A 25166-nucleotide genomic window follows, 5' to 3' on the forward strand; every position below is an offset into this window, starting at 1 on the left:
GAAATGGAATGAGCCTAAATTCGCACGTGGAGCTGCCAGCGTCTTTGTCTGGCTCAGGGCTGGTGTCCAAACCTGTGAGGGGAGGGGAGAAGCACCTCAGCTCCCCCTCCCTGGGAAGGGTAGGTCGCATGCTGTCCCCTCCTGTCCCCCAGCACTGCAGTGTCAGGTGCTGAGGCTGCCTGGTTGTTCTCCAGCGCTTCTCGTTTTGCTGCGGGCGATGAGGGGAAGCTCAGCTTCACTGTCACCGTGCGGAAGGGGCTGTTGGTTGTTTGTTGGTTGTTTGGGTGAGGAGGAGGAGGTGGAGGAGGCGCGCTTGTGCTGATCGTAGAAAATCCTAAACCTCCATCTGTTTTTTTAAAGCTGTCAAAACCGTTGCCGTGGCTGATATAATATTTCTAGTGGATTCCTCCTGGAGCGTTGGGAAGGAACATTTCCAACTTGTTCGAGAGTTTCTGTATGATGTTGTAAAAGCTTTAGATGTGGGAGGAAATGATTTTCGCTTTGCCCTGGTCCAGTTCAGCGGAAACCCCCACACAGAGTTCCAGTTAAATACCTACCCCTCTACCCGAGACGTCCTGTCCCATATTGCCAACATGTCTTACGCGGGGGGAGGCACCAAGCCTGGAAAAGGATTAGAGTACCTAATCGAGAACCATCTCACTAAAGCTGCTGGAAGCAGAGCCAGTGAAGGCGTCCCCCAGGTTATTATAGTGTTAACGGACGGACGGCCCCGGGATGATGTGGCTCTGCCATCATCTGTCCTTAAATCGGCCCGTGTAAACGTGTTTGCGGTCGGCGTGCAGGATGCAGTGGAAGGGCAGCTAAAGGAAATAGAGAGCGAACGCTTCGATACGCACCGTTTCAACCTAGAGAATTTTACTGCTCTCCACGGCATAGTTGGGGACTTAGTGGCGAGTGTCCGCTCATCCATGACTCCAGAAAAGGCTGGGGCCAAAGGACTGGTTAAAGACATCACAGGTAATGGCTGGCTGGTGGCATCTGCTGGCATTGTGCTGTTTGAAGCCTTTGTAGGGGCAAGACTGAGATGGACGTTCAGAGGTTTAAAAATAAAGGTTTGAAGCACGTGGCCCAGTGTTCGCAGCTACCGAGCGTGCCATTGTTTGCAGACCAAGCTGGCATCCTTGCCAGAGCTGCTGGGAGTTAGCACAGGAGTCCTTGGATGAGCAGCAGCACGTTGTGCCCGTCCTTTGGCCCCCATGGTATGGAAATGCAAATGCAAGGAGCTCTGCAGAGTTATTAAATTGCCCCATGCTATTCACACCAAAGGCAGGGAAATAGGGAATGAACACACCAGACCTGATGGTGACCCTGACTGAAAACCCTCTGGGGACCAGTAAGGTCCCTGCTGATTGCGGGGATACCATGCAGGATGTCACCTTGCAGCTAGTGGGGGGGAGACAGGCAATGTGCCACTCCAGAAAGTCACATTCTTGGCTGAAGACAGCAAAAGAAGTTGGGTGGAGAACTTCTCTGCTGAAAGCCCCAACCCTGAGCTGGCCCTTAGCCCCTCTCCTCATGCACTTGGAGAAGGTGTGTGGTTGGAGAGTCATGGGAATGCCTTCTCTGCAAGGCACTGGCTTCCACCTGCTGCAGTGCTGGACCCTTCCCATAACTGAAACCTCCCTCCAGGCCACGTTGGCTCCAACGGATCTGCACTGACCACAAGACAGGGCCAGTTTTCATGGAAAAAAAATGAGACAGTCTCCCTCTGTCCCTCCTCTGTTTATGAAATTCCAGCATGGGAAGGGCCTTCTGAGCAGCTTTGTTGTGTTTCAAAACAGAAGTCCTGGAGATCAAACCTTTCTTTTTATTCCTGAGACTCCATCTGAAGGTCAATAGCTTGTGGGGTGACATAAGGCAACGGGAGCGTGATGAGGCAGCGTAACATTAATCTCCCTGTGTTGTCTTGCCTATTAACCCTCACGCCAGCCCCACTGGGTGCTCTCCATCTCTGCATGACACCGAGCAACACCAAAAGGCTGTGCTCATGTGTGTTTTTATTGTGCAAAGCGCTTGACAGGGCAACTATCCAGGCCACGTGAAAGCCACAGGGGAGTAGCTGCCCCAGAAAGATGACAAAAGGCTCACCAATGCTAAGAAAATGATACCAATATACATGGAAAATGGATGTTACACCCAACTTGATGACAGCACTGCAGCAGCTGTTGAGCATCTTCGCCATGAAGGACCCCAGTGATTCCTTTCTGAAATCCATAAGGAATTGGTCTGTGGCAGCTGGCTGTCCTCCTCTGGGCCATGCCAGCAGGTAACCCCACAGTGTGAAGTCACAGACATTTCTTTAAAAGCATTAGAGCCAAAATCCTACTTCGAGTATATAATGAATTTCCAAGTTTGTTTCTACTCAAAGATATTTTTTGCAAGTATTTCCTTCCCATCCTATAACACAAAATCAAAAAATCCTACTATTGTAGTTTTACCCCTGTGTGACTTCCATGGGCAATACACAGAGTATCACTAAATATGGGAAAAGTTGTTACAGGTCCTAAACCTTGGATGACAGTAGATTGAAAAGCATGGTACAAATAACTGTTTGCATAAGAGTTCAAGAAGTCCTTTACTGAGCTGATAACTCCACGTGGCAATAACACGCATAAAAGCGCCATGGATGTTTTAAGTTAGAAATGAGCCCTAAGAGGAAGTGGAAATGTAATAAAATCCCAGTCCCGCAGTGGTTCCTGTAGAGAGAACCAAAAGCGTTGGTCTGTGGCAGTCCCCAGAGCTGACTCATGTAAGTACAACAGTCAGCCCCGAGTTTGCCCTGATGGATTTGTTAAAGCTGAGCTGTCTGTCTCACCTGACCTTCCTTGCTTAGTTGTGTAACCAGCATGCTTTTATTTGTTCTCCACACCGGCTTGTTCCATAAATGTGCACTGAAATACAAGGTTTTTTTACAGTGATGACAAATTATCCAACGCATCTGTTTCATATCTATTTTCTCTCTGGTGGGAGCTGGTGTGATGGCTCCCATTAGTGGCTGAAATCTTGCTCCTCAAAAGAGATAAGCAGCCCTGGGCACAACCACTTTGAGATTTCCCTTTCATTTGTATGATGAAGTAGGACGTGTACGTCCCAACTGATAATGGCACAGTAAAGACAGACCTAAGCACCCCTAAATTTTGTCTCCAGGGAGAAATAAATCCTGGAGCTCTTTGCTGAACCCTGTTGAAGTTCTCCAAGCCAACTACTGAGTTGACCCAGGGGAGTGATGGTGCCCTGGAATCCTTGTTGCTGGAATTGCAGCATTATTTGAATCTCTGGAGGGCATTGCAGTGTATGAAAACATTTACAGAAGAACGATCAAACAGGCAATAAATAAACAAACAAATAAATTATCGACACTGCTGGTTAATAGCAAAGACCTGAGGTTTATTCCTGGCCCTGCCAAACTGCATGTCAGTTTTTCTACTGGTTTCACCTTTGGCTTTCAGAAGTTGAGAGCTGATTGATATTTCTAAATGCTGCTTGTCATTCATTTGCAAATAGTCTGAAATTTGAGTTCTTCACAAGATTGGAGATCCAATAGCATGGAAATATCCAACCACGCTTTAGGGGTGTTCTTCACCCCTTCTTTTTTCCATGCATACAGCTCTTGGTGATGTTGATGGTAAAATTAGTTGAGCAAAAGGAGTAAGGGCAGACACCAGGGCATTTTGGGTCTGCTTTGGTAAGTCTCACAGCAGAAATGCTCCCCCTCAGCACCATGTTCATGCCATATACAAGCTCTGTTTGGTGTGTGTATATTCTCAGCAAATGCTTGTGATCGTCTGGGTATGGTCACAACAAATAGAGTTGGATAATTGTGTCATGACTGATCTCATCACCCTTTTTTAACCTGATTCTGCATTCTTTGATTGAATATCCAGAGTCCATAGGACCAGATATCAGACCAGACTCCTCTAGCAATAATCAATCCATCCTTGTGCATAATATTTAAAGTGAGACAATTTTTGCATGGCCCGGGTTGAGAATTGTGTGGGTCCACCTTGCTGGACAAATAACACCGGTTGGATGCTGGCAGCTGGTCAAAGAGTTACAGTGCAAGAAAAGCAACCAAAACCTTTTCAATTGTTTGTAACAAATGCATTTCAAATAATACTCCTTCATGGTGAGAGAAGCCAGTATATTCAGCCGCTGTGTTTAACCAGAAAAGAGCAGAATTGTGACAGAGAGGCTGAAATGTTCCATGAATCCAGTAAATCCTGGCTGTTTAGCTTCCAAAAAATAAGAGACTGCGATGATAAAACTCCCAGTGAATATTACTGTCCTCACCTGCCATCTTTGGTGTGAATTGCCACCAAAATCCACCTTTTTCTTGTGGCTCTGTCTAAACATTTGGACAGTACTGGTGGAATGGATCTTGGTTTCCCAAATTTTTATTTTGCCAAGTTTTCTCCTTGTGTGCCAGCACTGCTGACCCCTGTGTAAGTACAGCCACTGGCTCAGGTTGTGTCCCCTGAAGCCCTCTCTTGATGGGTCGTGGATGCTACTGGGAAGGGGCTGGGAGCCCGTATTCAATCAGAATGCAGAACTAAGAGGCAAACGTCACCTCCTCAGTGATCACGTGTTTTGTTTTCTCATTTTTGTGTTTCTTACTGGTTTTCCAAGAAACATGTCAGAACACTGTACAACCGCATGTAATCACCCATTTTAATGCTTTCACCTTTTGCATTTCTTTTTTTTAAAGCTCAAGAATCTGCTGACCTTATTTTCCTTATTGATGGATCAAACAACATCGGAAGTGTCAATTTTCAAGCCATACGTGATTTCCTTGTAAATTTGATTGAAAGCCTCAGAGTTGGAGTTCAGCAGATACACATTGGGGTGGTGCAGTATAGTGATCAACCCAGAACCGAGTTCGCTTTGAACAGCTACTCCACAAAAGCGGATGTTCTGGATGCCGTGAAGGCACTCGGCTTCCGCGGTGGCGAGGAAGCGAACACCGGTGCAGCACTGGAGTTTGTGGTGGAGAACCTCTTCACCCAGGCGGGAGGCAGCAGGATAGAGGAAGCGGTGCCTCAGATTTTAGTGCTGATAAGTGGTGGAGAGTCTAGTGATGATATCCGAGAGGGCTTGTTAGCGGTGAAGCAAGCTGGTGTGTTTTCGTTTAGCATTGGGGTCCTGAATGCTGACAGTGCAGAGCTGCAGCAGATTGCTACTGATGGAAGCTTCGCATATACTGCCCTGGATATCCGTAACCTTGATGCTCTTCGAGAATTATTACTGCCCAACATTGTTGGAGTGGCCCAAAGACTCATTTTGTTAGCGGCCCCAACCATTGTGACTGAAGGTATGTATGTCTTTCTAGACCATTGCATTTCCGTGAATCGATGAATGAATGAGCTTTTGCGCACTTTGCAAACATATTTAGCTCTTTGATTATCTAAAGAATTTTTTTTTTCCAATTCATCTCTCTGCTCTGGTTATGGACAAACCATGGGAAAGACAAATAGTCCTGTGGCTAATGTGCAGAAACTCGTTGGACCAGTGGGTTATCTTTCAAAAAACATGAGGTTTTGTTGCAATAAATCACATGAAATGGTGTTTTAAAGGACAGAAACGGAGTATAAAAAAAGAGTAAAAAGGCTCATATAATCCTTATTGGGGTATCTAAACACCATGGGAATAAACACTGCAGCACTGTCAGTTGTGAAACATTTATGTCATGTGAGCTTACATTGTATGTCAGTTGAAAGTGTCACGAGAATAAAATGTGGCTGGGGAAGCTAACAGGGATGTTAGTGGATCCCTGTTTACCAACACTGAAGTTATCAGCTTGCTAAAACAGTAAAATTCCATACCTCATGGGAGCTGTGGGCTGTCCTTGGGAAAAGGGTGAAATTCCTGCGTTGTTAACTGTGTTAAAAGGCAAGCAGCCCTTAGTGCTTCTGAAGTGAAATCTCTACCTGGCTGACATACATTTCCCTTTGATCCATTAGCTGAGAAAGTTTACGGGTTTCCACAAGGCCACGGGACATCAAAATGCAGGTGTCAATGTTCCACTTAGGTCACTTTGTCACCCTTAAGCCCCATTGACGTTATTTCTGGACTAGCATTAGGTTGGGTGCAGTAGAATAAAGAATACCTGGATTTACTGAGCAAGTAGGTGATTACGAGTTTCTCACCTTCTGGGCTTAGGACTAGTTTGAATTCACTGATGGAGAGGTTTTATGAAAGACACAATATGTCATATTTCAGAGGCCCCTGGAAAGGGCCAGGCTGGAGTTTCTGCACTTCATTAACAGGATGCTTAATGCAAACAACACTTTTGGGATCCCGTTGCCAGTCTGGAGTTCTGTACACACTGTTCCTCATGATGTATGTTGACATATAAAACTGCATTCCAGATGTCTTCACTGATCTGTGTCTAAACATGATTGCTGTCCCATGGCTCAAATCAAAGGGAGGAATTTGCCTAAAAGATCACTTTATGACCTTGGCTCGATTATTCCAGGAAAGAACATAAAGAGCTTTTTCTTGTAGCATCCTACAAGCACCATATTTAGCTAAGTAAGATGAAGTCAGCATGTCTAGCTAAAATGTGCACGCCAGGACCCCTGCAAACCTCTCTTTCCTCCCCTCTGCTTTTTAACAGTTTGAATGGCGAGATTAAAAATGTGGGTACGTTTGGTTTCATCTGCCCTTGCCTATTTCTCCCTGAGAATGCCAGCTCATTCGTGGGAGGTGCTACAGCAGCACTGGCTCGTGCAATTACACAGAGATGGATATGCTAAATGGAGGAGTTGCTATTTTCAAAGGAGCTTTAGGGAATCTCCTATCTCTAGCAACCATGGAAATCAATTTTGACTGCTCTGCTTGGTTTGCATCAGCATCTTGGAAGCCTGGAGCGTAAAACACTGGTCTGGGAGACGCCACAGCCTGAAGTGGGTGCCAAACCCACTGGGGTGCCACGTGTTCCTGTGAAATACTAAAGTCACCTCGCTTCACTTAAGCTCTCTGGCTGTACACTCATCCTCCTGGGATAAATGGGTACCTCAAAGTGGCTTTCTGCCTCTCTTCTCCTCCGTCCTTCAACTGCTGGGGGAGCCTGGATGATTAAATTAGATGAGGTGCTTCACCAAAGGTAGCTGAGATGGCAATGAGGGGGGAACTATGCAGGGCTGGCTTTGATGCTGACACCCTCTTACATTCCCAGCTTTTGGAGTCACAGATGCAATGCTTTGATCCCAAATCCTTTGAAATTCTTGGGAGACTTGCCATCAACTTTACAGAGCTTTGGATTAAACACTAGGAGATGTGTACAGCCTTGCTTAAAGGCTTTTGCTCTAATTGTATCCACTGACATTAACATCATATGTTGTTTCTTCCTCTGGGTTTTGGTTTTGGTTCTTGCATTCCTCTAAGGAATCACAGTGCAGGATTTGAGACCTGCAAGAGGAATGAGTAGTGGAGGGAGCTCTTCCTTCCTGGCCTCCCAGATCTTTCTAAAGCCCCTTTGATGTTTTCCCCAAACCTCTATATAAAGTCAAAAGCTTCCAGGGTCTCCATTTTTGGGTTTCTAGCTGCTGACAAGCTAAGGACATGCTTTGGACTCTCTTCTGGGTGATGCAAAGCAGAGATTTCAACCCTTGTTATCAATTTGAAAAGTTTGCTGTTTTCAGCCCTCTCCTCCTTGGAGTAACTGATGAGGAAAAAAACCTGGCTGGAGGGATGAATGTCGGAAGTCACGGCTCTGGGAAAGGGATCATAGAAACAAATGCTCATTGCTTTGTGAGTAGCTCTGTTCTGACAGCCTGGGCAGCCAAATGCAGCTCACTGACAACTCACATGAGGCTGTGGCTCAGGGAGGGCACCACCACAATCACTTCAGGCTTGTTCTTATCATTTTGTGTCTGGCAGCACCACGGTGGGCAATTTTAAACTTCATTTTTTGATAATTGGTCCTTAATGAAACTCTTTCCAGCATGACTCTGGGAGAGGCTTTTGCAAAGGCTCAGGCTTGCTGGTGGAGGCAGGTCTCTCGGGGTCTGAGGGCAGAGGGGCAGCCGAATCACAGGGCTCATGCCAGCTCTAAATCACTCCTTAGGGTAGCCCAGCCTCAGGCACCCACCCCTGCTGAGAAACCTGACAGCCACCAGCCTTTGGGAGCACTGCTGTCCGTGGCCAGCTGGTGTGTGGCCAAGGAGGACTGCAGCCAAAGCTTTGTTCTCTGATGAAATCCAAAGTAAACAGCCTCCAGGCAGTGGAGCCCTGACAGGCTGAGGGGCTGCCCTTCTGCATCCAGACAGGGCAAGGCAGTGTTTGCTACCGCTTACCCTGAGGGCTGTGAGGTCCCAAACATGCCAGGTCTCCTCTTCCCCCAGGCTCTGTACTGGTCATAGCAGTGAGGCTGGGAGGTGATGGACCTGCCTCCTTGCATATTGACTCCATCTCAGGAGCTCTTAGGTGGGTAGGTGATTTGAGGACCCCCCAGGTCCATAACACAATGAGTCATAGTGCTCAGCATAACTCGGAAGCAGCACAGGGTTTCCTCTTTAACATCAATGGCACGAAATCAGGGACATGATGATGTGAGTGGGGTCATCTAAAAGATGGTATTAAGATTAGGCCCCGTGATGATCATGTAGAATGCTCTTATCATAATGATATTGGTCTTGCTAATATTTACCTTTTTTAAAATATATTTACCGTGTTAAATATGATGATGCTTTGGTTCTAATGCTGCACAACAGGGGTTTTTTCCTCCCTAATTATCCTCCTTCAAACTTAGCCAGGGCACTGGAATGCTCTTCCATGATTGGGCTAGCTGTACCAAGAAAAATCCTAACTTGTTTTTGTTAGACAAGGAATAAAATGTAGGATTTGAAGACCCGAAATCAGGTATGTTAAATGGAGACCATTCTTTACTTGTGTCATTGGTCTTTGAAACTAATCCTTTTGAGATGCTGAAGCATGATTCAGATGGTTTCACTGCAGATAGAGGGAGCATCAGCTGCTTATTTTATCTCCTATGCCAGCTAAATGCCAAGATTTCTCTTCACTGTTTGACTTTCATCCTTTGCTTTGACATGTACAGACATTTTAATATTAAAGTGCGTAAACAACAACATTTTTGCCACTCTTCAGCTCTTCTGTGTTTTAGAAAGGGGAAACGTTCAGATTTACTATTAGCCCTCTGTTAGAACCTAAAAAGCAATTATGTTTTGAAAGCAGGACCCTTTTAAAGGTATCGAGATTAACAGTACTTCAAGCCAACAAGAAGTTCTAAACATTGCTGCACTGTTGATATAGAAATGATGCTGAGTGTGGTGAAGACTTCTGCTAACGTGATGTTCATGTGTTACTTGCAGTTATTGAAGTGAACAAGAAGGATATAGTCTTCCTGATAGATGGCTCAACTGCTCTGGGGGCTGCCCCCTTTAACGCAATTCGCGATTTCGTTGCCAAAATTGTCCAGAGGCTGGAGGTTGGACCCGACCTGATCCAAGTGGCGGTGGCGCAGTACGCAGACACGGTGAAGCCAGAGTTCTATTTTAACACCCACCAGACTAGAAAGGATGTGATGACTAACGTGAGGAGGATGAAGCTCATGGGTGGCACGACACTCAACACTGGCTCAGCGCTGGACTTCGTGAGGACCAACTTCTTCACCAGTGCTGCTGGGTGCAGGGTGGAGGAGGGGGTGCTCCCCATGCTGGTGCTCATCACTGGGGGTAAGTCCAGGGATGCTGTTGACCAAGCGGCAGCAGAGATGAAAAGGAACCGGATAGTGACCCTCGCTGTGGGGTCGAGAAACGCCGACCTGGCAGAACTTCAAGAAATTGCCCATGAGAGAGATTTTGTGTTCAACCCAGAGGACTTCCGCCTTCAGTTCATGCAAGCCATTCTACCTCAGGTGCTGTCGCCTATCCGGACACTCTCAGGAGGACTGATTGTCCAAGAACCACCCTCAGGTAATTAATTGCCTTTTTCTAATTAAGGAAATATGGTTTTTACGTTTGTCAGCTCTTATTCTATGCCACATGGAGATAATGGGGGAAAAAAAGCATCAAACACGTGTTCCAGCATGGTTAAATGTTGTCTCTTCGTTTAGTAAGTGCATGAACAGGTTGGTGAACTTTGTAGTGTGGTTGTTGTTACAGCTTTATCACCCCTTCCTGAAGATTTTTGTCCCGTTTCATGTTTGTCACCAAGGCCTGGATGTGGAAGATGTGCTTTACTAGTTAGGTACTAAAATTGTTCAACAGAGGCTTTTGCCCTCACTTAGGGTTTGTGTAACCTATTAATGGGACACATGGGGAATGTTAAAGTCTCTCCTCAGTTTGAGACTCATTGGTGGTGGGTATTTGCTCAGGAACATAGAAGTTTCTTCGGAGTGTGAAGAACATAAGCCCATTTGTTCATGGAGATGTCCAGAGAAAGCTACCCTGATGCTGTTGGACTGAGACTCAGCCTTTAAGAACATATTTACAGTTTCCTTATCATTTACTAAGCTCGAGCCCTAGGAGGTGTAATTGAGAATGTTGCAGTGTTGTTTTTCATTTAGTCTGTTTAGAAGATGATCCAAAGCCCCGTGGAGCCAGTGGGTTCTTTTTAGTTGGTCTTGCCATTGACATCAGTAGACTTTGGAGGCAATCCAACTGCTAGGGTCGTGTCTTTTGAGGGAGTCTCCCCTGCACTTCAAGAGATGTTCTGGGTGCAGAGAGATTTTATACCAAATTTCTCAGGATTTCTTCCCCGTGGAGAAGCTTGAGGTTGAATCCATGCTGCACTAGATCGGATTTGAACCTTGCATTCCTGTCTCATGGCATTAAAAAACCAGGACTTCTTCCTGCTCCCAGTAAGGTCAATAGTGAGGTTCCCGTTGGCTTAGTGGCTGTTGAACCATGTCTATATTTTTTCTACTTTATAAAGTAATTTAAAATTATAAACCAAGTGCAAAAGAAATGGAATATTTGGAAAGAGTCCATAAAGAATTAAAGCCTATGGCTGATCTACATACAGAGCAGACATTTTGAGATCAGTTTACCAGTACTTGTCCTTAATTAAGATGACTATCACAGGACTTATCATTTAATAAGCTTTGTTTCAGAGTGTGTTTCCTGCTAATACAGTTTTGCATGGCTATACAACAAATCTTGCATTTTTATTTTTCAATGTAAATTAAAAATGTTCCTATATTTCCCTGTTCAAAGCTCATTTTTGTGCAGCTTCTCTTCTTTCCAGTCTTTTTGTTCTACTGTTCTCACAGCTATTCACATACATAATAAGCAAGGGATCAGATCCTACTCCTTTAAATTATTAATAGCAGTAAGAAAACTGATTTTGACACTGGGCACTTCCATTTTAACTGGATATTGTCTCACCCTGAGCCTTGAATGGCACTTTTCTGGGAAAAATTAAAAATACAGGAAGCCAAGACAATCTGTAAAATCTGAGAACAGTTCCTGTATTCTAAGCAGTAAATTTTTTTCCCCTTTTGTTTTCAATATGTCAGTATTTATGTATTTTACATACAGGACAGCATGCTTACAGGGACAAGGCAAGCTAGAGAGATGGATGAATATAGTCATAAACACTTTAAATAGAAAGATAATGGGCATAAATAAATTTTGAATAACTCTTTGGAGGAAGGCATCCAGGAGGGATGAATTAGATGAGTTATCAGTTCTATGAGATCTTGTTTAAAATTTTGGTGGTTTGGTCTGTGATCTAGACATGATGTGTTTAGAGCAAAAAAAGCACAGGGTGATAATCCTGTGGTTTCTTGGGGTGTAGATCTGTGTGCTGGGGCACAGATGCCAGAGATACAGCCCGGGGAGGATTTAACCCTAAAAACAAACCAAGAACTGGCTGATTACTGCCCAAAGTGGGAAATTTGTCCTCCTTCACCAGCCCACAAATGGATGTCTGTAACTGCCAACATTAAAGTGCATTAAATGCAGAGGTCAGAAGGCAGGTGTCCTCAGGCAGCCACTGCAGTGTCATCTGAACCGGCTTCTCTGAGCCTCAGTAAAAGTTATTTTTAATACCCACTCAAAACACCAGCCAGTTTGGCTACCTGGCAGAAGTGTTTCCCCATGCAGGTGGAGCCTGACTCTGCCCCACAGACCAGCCACTGCAGGACTGTGGAAGTCACTGAGGACAGGACATATCTCTCCACCTCTAGGGATGCACGGGAGCATCCCTGTGGAATGCTTAATAAGGGGGTGCTAGCACTGGTGCCAGAAAGCCATATAATTCCCTAAAGCTTTGCTGGGAAGCCCCAGGTCTATGTGTGGTGACTTGCAGATGAGCAAGGTGTCTGTAGGTGTAATTTGATGTTGCTCCACCAGAATCAACCAAACTGCTTTCTGCTGGTTAAGGATCTGCCCCAGAGCACGCAGCTCTGGCATCAGCAGCCATTGGAAATATCTGCCACGGGAGAGGCTGTTGATAAACCCGACATTCAGAAGTGTTTTCAGTACGAGTTAGAATCCTTCCCTGCCCCATTCAGTCATTTCCATCAAGGTCCTCGTTTCCTCTGTGCTGATCACACCCTTGCTCCTCTCTCTCTGTCCTAACCAGGTTTACATGCGTGTACGGCGTATGCTGCATGCACACATGAGAAAAAATTTCCGTTTTTGTTTTCTGTGATGTCTCATGTTGTTTTCTGTGCTCTACTGCAGTTCAAGTAACCAAAAGGGATATCATCTTTCTTTTGGATGGATCACTCAACGTCGGAAATGCCAACTTCCCCTTTGTGCGGGACTTTGTTGCCACCCTAGTTAACGACCTTGATGTCGGCAGTGACAAAATCCGAGTTGGCTTAGTGCAATTTAGCGACACTCCCCAAACCGAGTTTTCCCTATACTCCTACCAAACCAAATCAGACATAATTCAACGTATGGGGCAGCTGAGGCCCAAGGGGGGGTCAGTGCTGAACACTGGCTCTGCACTGAACTTTGTGCTTTCGAACCACTTCACGGAAGCTGGTGGGAGCAGAATAAATGAACAAGTGCCACAGGTCCTAGTCCTGGTGACGGCAGGGAGGTCTGCAGATCCCTTCTTGCAAGTTTCCAATGAATTAGCTCGAGCTGGAGTGCTGACTTTTGCTGTTGGCGTTAGGAGTGCGGATAAGGCAGAGCTTGAACAGATTGCCTTTAATCCAAGAATGGTGTATTTTATGGATGATTTCAGTGGTCTGCCAGCTTTACCCCAGGAATTAAATAAACCTATAACAACATATGTTAGTGGAGGTGTGGAAGAGGTTCCACTCGCCCCAACAGGTAATACCTACCTTCCTTCATGTTGACTGCATTAAGTTATTCTTGTTTAAGTTAATTTCTTCTTTCCAATGTACACTTTGACATCTGTCCAAGCCCTGAGTCATCAAAGTGGTAATGGCTGTGCTTAACTAGGTAATCTTTAAGGTCCCTTCCAACCTAAACCATTCTATGAGTCTATGAATACATTGCTTGACACTGGCAGCTCTTAGTTTTGTTCAAGTCACTGCTAGCATGCTTTAAAAGTGCAGTTTTATGCTTTTTGGTAGGTCAGGACCAAAGAAGGATCTGAGTGAGTCTATGCCCACCAGCCGCTGCCTCAGGTGCTCCCTTTCTGTTGCCATAATAGTGCCACAACCTGTAAATGCATCACGTGCACTAAATCAGGCAATGGGAGCACGAGCTTTCGGCCACAAGGACTGGTGTGGAAAGGTTAAAGTCACACCAAAAGCACAGAGGAGCAGAGGTACAGGTACAGGAGGCCAAATCCATTCCCAGAACCACTTGGTCAAAGTGATGTTACCAGGCTGTTACAGAGGCTGGATTTGACTCCCTATGTTCAAAGTTATCCTCCAACGTTAAACCCAAAAGCTGTTGGCAGGTTTAACCCTTTTTAAACAGGTATTTTCTCACTAATTCCATTATTGTGGCTGTGTGCTTATGAAGACATAAGAACAACCAGGATTGGTTAGTATGGAAAGACCATCAAGATTATTATGAGAGATGTTAAGACACACAGATACGAGATGCTTGGGTTTATCTTGGGTATTCAATGAGATTAAAAGGGCATCAAATGGAAACAGGTAAAAGTTTTTTTCTCCTCTGAAAGTCATAACTCACCTATGGCTTTAGACGTTCCTTGTGATGCAAATGGGAGAAGACAGAGAAAATGCTTTGTGTATGTGTGTATGAACTAATCTCTATTTGTTGTCTACTGAGCCTTTAAATAGAAAAAAAAACCCCAACACTGTTGTTTTACTTCCTGCTTGTATTATTGACATATTGCTAGACCTTAAACATCACTGGATCAGCCAATTTATGACATGATCTGATGTGATACAATATGTGGTATGTCTGTCTGGTGCCTGAATTTATTGGATCTTAGGATAGGGGTGTTCTTGCTTAACTTTCTTTCTCAGATAAATAAGTCAAAGGGGCTGTTTAATCCTGTAGACTTTGAATACTTTGGTAAATGAGCATATTGAAAGTTTGAAACCCAGCTGACTTGTAGAGAAGTTTCTAGGTTGATGTGTAAGGAGAAAAATGCCTTCATATCTCTTTTCCCCCTCTTTTCATTTGTGAATTTATTCTAGAAAGCAAGAAAGATATTTTATTCCTGATTGATGGCTCAGCCAACCTCTTGGGTAGCTTTCCTGCCGTCCGGGATTTTGTACACAAAGTCATTTCTGACCTGAACGTGGGTGCTGATGCCACACGAGTAGCAGTAGCTCAATTCAGTGACACCATCCAAGTTGAATTTGACTTTGCCGAATACACGTCTAAGCAAGATATGCTTCTCAAAGTGAAAAGGATGAAGATTAAAACTGGGAAGCAACTGAACATTGGAGCTGCACTTGATGAAACTATAAGGAGGCTGTTCGTCAAGGAAGCTGGAAGCAGGATCGAAGAAGGGGTTCCTCAGTTTTTGGTCCTCCTCGCTGCTGGGAGATCAACTGACGATGTGGAGGAACCATCAGATGTTCTGAAGCAAGCTGGAGTTGTGAGCTTTGCTATCAAAGCCAAAAATGCCGACCTTGTGGAGCTGGAAAGGATCGTTTCTGCCCCTCAATTCATTGTGAACGTCGAGTCCCTGTCTCGGATTTCAGAGTTTCAGCCAAACTTAGTGAACCTGTTGAAAACTGTCCAGCTTCAGCCAACAGGTATAGGGAGCCCTGGGGTTTCCAAGAAGCTGAAAGAAATTACTTACCTGCCCCATCTCAATTGGCAACTGAGGCATTTGGGTCTGGTGGTGTTTGAAACAATTATGTAGAAACTGCTATTGCACTTAGATTTTCCTCTCCTCAGACCCTGATCCAGCAAAGTATTAAGGTTCAAATTGAATTTTAAAGATAAGTAAGGAAAAGGCCTTTTGTTCAGCTGGAAGAGCTGCAGTTGGTGCTGTTACGTGGGTACAAACCTGAAATAAGAAGGAGTCATTGCCTCAGAGACAGTGCGGTAATTGATGTGCAGTGCTGGGCAAGGGCTAGAAGAAGCAGATACAGGCTTGTCTTGATTTCTTTTTCCATCCTCCCTTTTCTGGAGGAGTGGTAGTGTGTAAGGAGCACTGCAGAGCACTGGATTCACTCTTGCTCTGTTGTTTCTTACAGGATACGATGGCAGTTTCTAGATTTTGTTCCTACGCACCAATAAATTAGATGCTCTCGACTCTATTATGGTTGAAGCTCAGTACATGAGATGGATTAATTGAAGAATATTAAAAAAAGAATCATAAAGAGGATCACACTGCCACAATTATAAATTCAGTCTGTGGTGCTGGAAATTATGAATGTACAGCTGTGTGATTTCCTGAGGCAGCCCTAATTCGAGCATTACCTTGTCTTTGAATAGGGGGTGGAGACAAGGAAAAGTGTAATAACATCCACATCATCTCTTCATAAAAGTCCTGAGCAGATGGACTTAGAATCATAGAAACATAAAAAAGAAATAGGCCTGGAAGGGACCTCAAAGTGCCATCTACTACATGCCCTTGCCCCCAACAGGATCTTCTTGTCCAGAACCAGCTGACATTGGTCTAATCTGTTCTGGAAACCCTCTGGTGGAGATTTCCCAGCCTCCATAATCAATCTGTTCAATCCCTTTGATCTATATCAATAAACATTTTCCCTTAATGTCAAACTTCTGCCTCCTTAGTCACAGTTTAAGCCTTTTACATCTCCTTGAACTCGAGAAGGATACAGATGTCAGCTCACTCCCGAGTTTTGTGTGCCATGCATGTCGTCTGTCTTCATGTCACCAGCTCTGTACCCAGCTCATTCAATCTACCCTGGTAGGCCTTGTAGATCTTATTCTGCATTTTCACCCTTTCCTCTCCAACATCAGCCTGCTCCAAATGACCAGAGTGCAACAATCGCATCCCCTGGTCATCTCTTGCCCCACCCTTTCCATGCAGATTCATTACCTTTCTCATATTTGTGCAGTTTCTGCCTCAACAAAGACTTGTGCAGCTAGTGCTCTTGAATTCCATCCTCCCTTTTCAAACCATTTGTGTCATGTGAAGATCATTTTGAATCCCTTGGACCATCAAGGACTATTAGTAATTGTGCTATTAGCTCACTGACAGCTGCATCCACCCACTTTTCCTAGTATTCTTGGCTAAAAGAGAGACACTTTGTTAGAGTGTCCATATTTTTTTCTTCTTTATCCACTCCCCAGACACTTTTAATAGGACTTTTTCCTGCTCCTGAATTTTAGAGGAAGTATATGAAACTGGGACACATCAGGCAACATCTGCTCCCTCTTCCCACCTATATTAATGTTCTGGTCCTATGCATTAATCCACCAGGTTTCCAACAGTCCTCTTAAATAATAAATTTGATCTGAAGTCTGCATTAAGAATTCAACTGCCCTTGTTATTTCTTTATATGTCTAGCATTCATAAAGCAGATATTTAAGATTTTCTTCAGAGAGACAGATCATGTTCCTGCCAAGATATTTTGGGAATGCTGTCCAGCAGTTGGTGTGTTTGAGAGCCAGGGATGTTTTCTGCTTGGTTAAGCCAAAGCTTTGCAATTCTGCTGATCAATAGCAGAATCCATCAATAATTCTCTGATCTTTGACAATTCATGGTCTTGGAGGTTTTTCTTTTTTTTTTTTTTTTAATAAAGAATGTTTGGTCACAATTAACTATTCTTTTTTCCTGCCTGAAAATAGTAAAAAAAAAAAAAAAAAAACAAAACCCAAGCAAAAAAACCCCAAAACAAACAAACAACAAACTCCTGCCCCCCCTCCCCCCCCCAGTATCTAACATTTTAGAAGATCATTTCAGCATTTTCAGCTGGATGTCCTTTCCAGCTATTTCTTATTTTTATTCTGGGCATGTGCAGAAGTATTTATTTCTAAGTCCAGTGGTGCCTCAGAAAAGCTCTTCTCTCCCTCTCTTCACCATCTCCCCGTGAGCACTCCCTGCAATATGTCATTTCATCCAGAGACTCAGAGTTTGCTGCGAGCAAAATATTCCTGATGCCCCAGACTCCTCCTGCGTAGTGCAAAGCCAAATATCAACTTCCCAGCAACCTTGGGAGCAGATGGCTTCTCCCAGCCTCAGGTAGGAGATGGCACCCAGAGTCCCTTTGCATCCTATTTCCTATGAATCTATGATTCTATGACCCGGTGGGTAAGGCATGGCATCCACTGCACTGTGGTTTCCACCATCTTCCACCCATCTGCCTCTTCACCAGGGATTGCATCCGATGGCAAAGGAACTGAGCCACTTGTCCTGACACCTCGCTTTCTCCTCCCCGAGCTTTTGTACTCCTTTGGTTCGATGTACGCGGAGAATATTAATCACTGCAAAACAGCATCTCACTTATTCCCCCCTTCCCTTACTTGTCTCAAACAGTAGTTGAGAGAGGTGAGAAGAAGGATGTGGTGTTTCTAATCGATGGCTCGGATGGTGTCAGAAGAGGTTTCCCTTTACTGAAGACGTTTGTCCAAAGAGTTATTGAAAGCCTGGACATCGGTCGTGACAAGGTCCGTGTCGCTGTCGTACAGTACAGCAACATCATACAACCTGAGTTCTTGCTCGACACCCACGAGGAGAAAGCAGATCTCATCAGTGCCATCCAGGAGCTGAAGGTTATGGGAGGATCTCCTCTGAACACTGGAGCAGCCCTCGACTATCTCATCAGGAATGTGTTCACGGTGTCGAGTGGCAGCAGGATAGCAGAGGGCGTCCCACAGTTCCTGATTCTGCTGACTGCTGACCGGTCCCGGGATGACGTGAGGAGGCCCTCAGTGGTCCTGAAGACGAGTGGCACGGTGCCTTTCGGCATTGGGATTGGAAATGCTGACCTCACAGAACTGCAGACCATTTCCTTCCTACCCGATTTTGCTATCTCTGTTCCCGACTTCAGCCAGCTGGATTCGGTGCAGCAGGTCGTCTCTAACAGAGTCATCCGGCTGACCAAGAAAGAGATAGAGTCACTTGCCCCTGATCTGGTTTTTACATCTCCCAGCCCAGGTGAGAAGATGTTTGTGTCTGCACCAAGAACCAGCAGCAAAATATGATGTTTAGTAACATCATGGTTGCAACACAAACCGAGAAAAGCAAAGATGGTCACGGCTAAGACTCCCAGTCAATCTTGGTCTCACTGTTGGTGCACTACTTAGGGTTGGTAGGAGCTGTGTAATTAAGCTGAGCCACCTTTAAGTCCAGTCTCTCAAGGTGGTCCACGATATATTCACATGGAAGACCCAAAAAGTGAATGCTATTTCCTTAATCTTATTTTAAATGGATGGATTTTAAATCCATGCTAATCCTTCTGGAGTGAAAATTGCATCATTTAGATGCTACAGGAACACCATCACACTGCTATAAATCAAGGTCAGCTCTCTGCTATATGTAAGACATGCTGATTTTTCTTATATTTGCCACCCTCATTCACCAGGGGAAGGGAAATTTGAAGTGGGCAACGGGAAAAGGATCAGATCTTCCATTTCTGGTCTCACTCAGAATGAAATACAGCCAGTGTATGCCTGAGATGAAGAGTAACCCAGATCAGTCCCTTAGCAGCTCACCATCCTACTCTGTCTGTTCCTAAACCAGACCACCTTCCTCTATCCTCATTTATCAGTGAGATATACTGTGATAATTCAAGCTCTGATCTGAATTACCACTGCAAAAAATACTTAATTAGGAATCAAAAAGTCATCCTGGAAAGGCAGAAGCTGAGAGAATAATAGGATAGAAACTTTCCTAGAGGACAAACCCAAAGAAAGTGGGGTAGTTCTGAGTGTAAAACCATCCCAGGCTGCCTAGCAACCTGCCCTGAGTAAGGACTATCACCGGGATATGTTTCCTTGGGTGGACATCCCACAAGGAGTTATTGTTCCAAGTGTCCCCTGCTCCCTCTTGCTTCCTTTGCTCTGGAAGTTGCTGTTCTTGCTCCCTGGGAATGTGCCTAGCAGACTGGCCCTGTCTCTGTCTTGGACCCAGAGCTGCCTGCTGGGGCTCCCAGGAGATAATCACAGGCAACGAGACAAGGAGCATCCTCCCCATGGCCAAAGGCAGTGGTGTAGATGACGAGCTTAGCTGCTTTCCATGAGCAATGCCTGGTGCACCTTCTGACCACTGCCTTCTCTCCCGCAGCGGGTGTGAGGAGGGACGTTGTGTTCATGGTGGACGGCTCCCGCTACGCCGCCCAGGAGTTCTACCTCATCCGCGACCTCATCGGGAGGATAGTGAACAACCTGGACGTGGGCATTGACACCACCAGGATCTCGGTGGTCCAGTTCAGCGAGCATCCCCACGTGGAGTTCCTGCTCAACACCCACTCCACCAAGGACGAGGTGCAGAGCGCTGTGAGGCAGCTGCGCTCCAAGGGTGGCCAGCAGGTGAACGTGGGGGAGGCCCTTGAGTTTGTGGCAAAGACCATCTTCACCCGGCCCTCCGGGAGCCGCATAGAGGAGGGTGTCCCTCAGTTTTTGATCATCCTCTCCTCCCGCAAGTCCGACGATGACTTCGAGAATCCATCGCTCCAAGTCAAACAAGTGGGGGTGGCACCTATGATGATAGCAAAGAATGTGGATACTGAGGAGATGGTACAGATTTCCCTTAGTCCTGATTATGTATTCCAAGTCTCCAGCTTCCAGGAACTGCCCAGCCTCGAGCAGAAGCTGCTGACTCCTATTGAAACCCTGACTGTGGACCAAATCAGGCAGCTGCTGGGAGATGTGCAACCCCCCATAGGTAAGGTGCTGTCAGGACTGGCTGTCTCCAAGTTGCTACTCAAGTAAATGTTGCCCAAAAAGCCTTCCCTTAAGTTGAGGTTTTCCTCAGACAAAAGCAAATGTGCAGCACATGTACAGTCTTGGAAGGAAACTTCCAGATAGGTGGAAATTCTACTCAAGTACCTAAAGTACATTATAACTTATAATTTTCAAGTCAATACGTTGCCTATTTCGGTTTTCAATTCAAATTCTGCAGTGTGTGCAGTTACCTATTCCCATCTAGCAGTTCTCTAGGAAACAGACATAAAGCTGGAAACATTGACAAATCCAGATTAGAGCGTTAATTAACAAAACAGATAAGGCTCTAAGTGATGCATGCTTCAGATATCAGGCAGACTGTTAGCACACACATGCCCACTTGCACACAAGCCCTTCTGGAGCGGGCTCCCAGAACACCATAACTAAAGTTGGCTAAAATATGTTGTGTGGCTTTACCTCACACGAGAGCAGATAGCGCAGAAATCCTCCAGCAAAGCTTCAGCAAAGGCTTTGGCACACCAATAATTTCCTCTCTTCTTGCTTCCCCGCAGATATTTCTGGTGAGGAAAAGGACATTGTCTTCCTCATTGACAGCTCGGACAGCGTTAGGCCTGAGGGGCTTGCTCACATTCGGGATTTCATCAGCAGGATTGTTCAGCAGCTGGAAGTGGGGCCAAACAAAGTGCGAATCGGGGTGGTACAGTTCAGCAATAATGTCTTTCCTGAGTTCTACCTGAAGAACCACAAGTCCAAAAATGCCGTCCTGCAAGCCATCCGCCGTTTGAGGCTTAGAGGGGGCTCCCCCCTGAACGCTGGCAAAGCCCTGGACTACGTGGTGAAGAACTACTTCATCAAGTCTGCGGGGAGCAGGATAGAAGATGGAGTGCCCCAGCACCTCGTCGTCATCCTCGGAGACCGGTCCCAGGATGACGTGAACAGACCTGCTAATGTGATCACCTCAACAAACATCAAACCCCTGGGCGTTGGAGCCAGGAATGTGGACAGGGACCAGCTGCAGATCATTACCAACGATCCTGAGCGTGTGCTTGTGGTACAGGACTTCCCAGGACTCTCAACTTTAGAAAAGAGGGTACAGAGGATTCTTGAAGAGCTTCCAATACCTACAACAGAAACACCTGGACCATTCTTACCTGGTAAGGCTGCTATTCTTCCTGTAGACTTTTCTGAACAGAGCACAGATTGTATCTGTACAATGTGAAAATGATTCCATGATTACACCTTTTGATTCCCGTCCCTTTAGTCACATATAAAAAGAACACTTTGAAACACATCTTGCTGAGCGTAGGAAAGAATGGAATTAAATTAGAAAGGAGATAAGGGTGTCTATCACAAAAACAAGTAATGCTGTATGAAGTGTTATACAAAATCTTTCTTCTTGTGTGGATGTAAAATCCTGCCCAGGGTCGATGAAACTAAAGTGGTAGAAAGGAGAGAGAAACTTCACCTTGCAAAGTGATGCTTCACAAAGCACTAAGCCACTTAAATATTATAGACGCTGCAAACAATTGTTAACAACTGTGTTTGCTTTGTGATTTTTTCAGGAGGTAAAAAGCAGGCTGACATTGTGTTTTTGCTGGATGGCTCCATCAATCTGGGGAGAGATAACTTCCAAGAAGTTCTTCAGTTTGTCTACTCTGTGGTGGACGCCATTTATAGGGATGGGGACTCTATCCAGGTGGGACTGGCCCAGTACAACTCAGATGTCACCGACGAGTTTTTCCTCAAGGACTACTCCACCAAACCTCAGATTTTAGATGCGATCAACAAAGTCATCTACAAAGGCGGGCGAGTGGCAAACACTGGCGCAGCCATCAAGCACATCCAGGAAAGACACTTTGTGAAGGAGGCCGGCAGCCGAATCGACCAGAGGGTGCCCCAGATCGCCTTCATCGTCACGGGTGGGACGTCTACGGATGACGGGCCGAGGGCCTCCCAGGAAATCACGCAGAAAGGCGTAAAGGTGTTCGCAGTGGGCGTGAGAAACATCGACCTGAAGGAAGTCAGCATGTTGGCCAGCGAGAGCGCCATGAGCTTCAGAGCATCCACAGCCCAGGAGCTGTCTGAGCTCAACGAGCAGGTCCTGGTCACGCTGGAAGCCGCTATGGAGGAGACACTGTGCCCAGGAGTAACAGAGGTGACAAGAGGTAAGCACAATTCTTTTGTAATGTGCTGAGGTCGTTCCCAAGGGTGGCTTTAAATATCCAAAGTGTTTTGATGGACTTATCCATTCTGCTCTTGTGCTTTGCCTACAGCCTGAGGCGCAGCATGGGCTCATTCCTCCTTCATGAGTGTGGTGGGGGACTGCAAACCTTTGGTACAAGAGCTGCCTGTTTGTGTGTGTAACATGGTGTAGCATCACCACAGAGGTGCCATCGTGGTGAAATTCATTTCAGATGTGACAGTCAGGCACTAAATCACTGGCCTCCTATCACTGTCTCGAAGGGGGTCCTTTATTTAGCTGCCTTTGGACTAAGTCTCACCTCCTTTCTCCCAGATGTGTAGGGACATGATAACAGTATCATCTTAACAGACAAACTTATTCAGTGCCAAAATGAAAAGTGATGGTCCTTGTTTTGCCCTTGGTGTCTATTACAAGCTAATTGGACTTCTTGGCCATTCGGGCATACAGAGTGTGCTGGAAATCACAGAATCATAGAATTCTAAAATGGTTTGGGCTGGAAGGGACCCCAAAGATCATATAGTTCCAACCTCCCTGTCATAGGAGACATTCTGGTAGACGAGGTTGCTCCAAGCATCATCCAACCTGGCCTCGAACAGTTCCAGAAATGGGGCAAACTGTGCCAGTGCCTCACCAGGAACAATTTCTTCCCAGTATCCCATCTAACCCTGTCCTCTGGCAGTGGGAAGCCGTTCCCCCTTGCCCTGTCACTCCATGCCCTTGCCCAAAGTCCTTCTCCAGCTCTCTCATAAACCCTTTAGGCCCTGGAGGGGGAAAACAATTTTTCTTGCCAGACCGTCCAGGGTGCCCACTGGATCTCACAACAAGTACATGAGGAAAAGCCAGCGTGTGAGTGGTTGTAGATTAAGGCAGAATTGCCTTAAGAGGGAATCCCATGATTCGGCTGCTTCGGAAGCCACGCAGGGGAATTGCGGTGAGTAAGTGAGCTGGTATTGCTGTCAGATCTGACTCCCAGCAGCTGGTTTTACTTACTACATTACAGCCAGTCCTACTCCCAGCGTGACTGAACACAGCTCAGCCCTCTGGCATTGAGCAGAGGCGTCACCTGAACTGCTGGAGAAGCTGGAGAGTCACAGCAGCCCTGAGCTGAGCAGCAGCTCCAGCTGAGAATGAAAACTGAGTGCAGGGAAAAGCAAACCACTGCTGGTGGTAACCAGGAGCGCTTCCCAAGTGCAGCACCAGTGGGACTAATATCAAAGAGAATTCAAACACCTCCCTGTTTGAAAGCCTGTGTAGGAGAAGAAGATGTTAAATCCTGAGGAAAGGCATCCAGCAGCCTGATTTCCCCATGCTCCAGACCAACGGGCAGCTCGGTGGCTGCAGGGTGATTCCACACCCCCACTAAATATTCCAGCAGAAAGGCAGACTGTGCATCACCTTGTTGGCTTGGGCTGAGCATCTTCAAATCCTGTTTCTTCTCCAATTCCCAGCTGTCTCATATAAATCCTAGCTACACCTTTCAGAGATTTGGGATCAGTTACCTGGTTGTCACCTCCCTCTGCATCCCTGAGGCTGGAGGACTGTCACTTCAAGCACAGGCAAAGGGTATAGGTACACTGTGCAAGTACTGATAGGTTTTCACGCAGTGGAAAAAAAGGAGCAGTCTTGGCTGCCTGGTGAAAATGAAAATTTCTCTTGGACTTGGTTTAGGCAGTTCCTCCCAATGAAAAGAAAAAGAAAAAAAGAAAAAAAAAGTTAAAATTAATAAAAGGCAAATTTTTTCAGGTTATCATTGCTATGATGAAAGGAAATAGAAGGCGCTTGTGTATCAAGTGCTGGCAGTTCTTGATGCAGAATGTCTCCACTAGTGACTAAAAGAGTGACTAAAAAAGCCATTACTTGAAAAACAATCATCACATTGCTCAATGATGCTCTTCTCTCTCTCTGCATTTCCCTTTCAGATTGTGACTTGGATGTGATACTTGGCTTTGATGTCACGGATGTTGGGCCCGGCCAAAATATATTCAATTCCCAGAGAGGTCTGGAGTCCCGGGTCGAGTCCGTGCTGAACAGGATAACGCAGATGCAGAGGATCAGCTGCACTGGCAACCAGGCACCCAACGTCAGGGTGGCCATCATGGCCCAGGCGCAGGGGGGACCCGTGGAGGGACTGGACTTCTCCGAGTACCAGCCCGAGCTGTTCGAGCGGTTCCGGGACATGCGCGGCCGCGGGCCCTACCTCCTCACGGCCGACACGCTGAGCTCCTACCTCAGCAAGTTCAGATCCTCGCCCTCCGGCAGCACCAAGGTGAGTCAAATCCAAGGCCACTGGGGGGGTGTTGGCCAGGGAAGCTGGCTTCTGGTGTATTTAAAAAAAAAAAAAAAAAGCGACCGTAAACTCATAATGATTTTTTTAAAATTATTCGTTAAATAAGTAAATTTATTCACCGTAAATTCGGTCACCTAAACCCTGCCTGTTTCCTGCGCTCCCACTTCATTGTCAGGGTCCTGTCCTGACAGTTGATTGAGCATCGCTGCAGCCAGTGCCCACGACCGCTGCTTGGCTGCAAACTATTGCTCTCCAGATATTTCCCTGATCGTGTTCTAGCAACAAACACCTGCATGAGACAATGTGCAGGAACCTGGCACAGAAATTCCTGGAAAAAACATGACCTGGAAAAAGCACAGCAGTTCCCCCATCTCCTCTCAGACGAAGCATCCCCTGGAAAAAAGGCCCTTCGGGTTGCACTTTAATTGTGTTTCTGAAACTTTCTGATATAAATTTATTTCTC

The 25166-nt window shown here is 45.8% G+C and overlaps 1 protein-coding gene across 1 annotated transcript in view; it reads left to right on the forward strand.

Moving 5' to 3' along the window:
• COL6A3 (collagen type VI alpha 3 chain) overlaps positions 1-25166 on the forward strand; it is a 75863-nt gene that overhangs the window by 23637 nt on the left and 27060 nt on the right. Inside the window, exons 6-15 of the mRNA XM_027735091.2 lie at positions 361-978; positions 4727-5329; positions 9351-9953; positions 12669-13268; positions 14579-15145; positions 17845-18465; positions 19594-20193; positions 20765-21367; positions 21776-22378; positions 24336-24682. Coding sequence (XP_027590892.2) covers positions 361-978; positions 4727-5329; positions 9351-9953; positions 12669-13268; positions 14579-15145; positions 17845-18465; positions 19594-20193; positions 20765-21367; positions 21776-22378; positions 24336-24682 — 5765 coding nt within the window. The remainder of the gene's footprint in view (positions 1-360; positions 979-4726; positions 5330-9350; positions 9954-12668; positions 13269-14578; positions 15146-17844; positions 18466-19593; positions 20194-20764; positions 21368-21775; positions 22379-24335; positions 24683-25166) is intronic.

This window comes from Pipra filicauda, unplaced genomic scaffold (assembly GCF_003945595.2).
Source record: "Pipra filicauda isolate LSUMZ 115617 unplaced genomic scaffold, ASM394559v2 scaffold282_size1924045_pilon, whole genome shotgun sequence".
In the NCBI taxonomy this organism is placed as follows: domain Eukaryota; kingdom Metazoa; phylum Chordata; class Aves; order Passeriformes; family Pipridae; genus Pipra; species Pipra filicauda.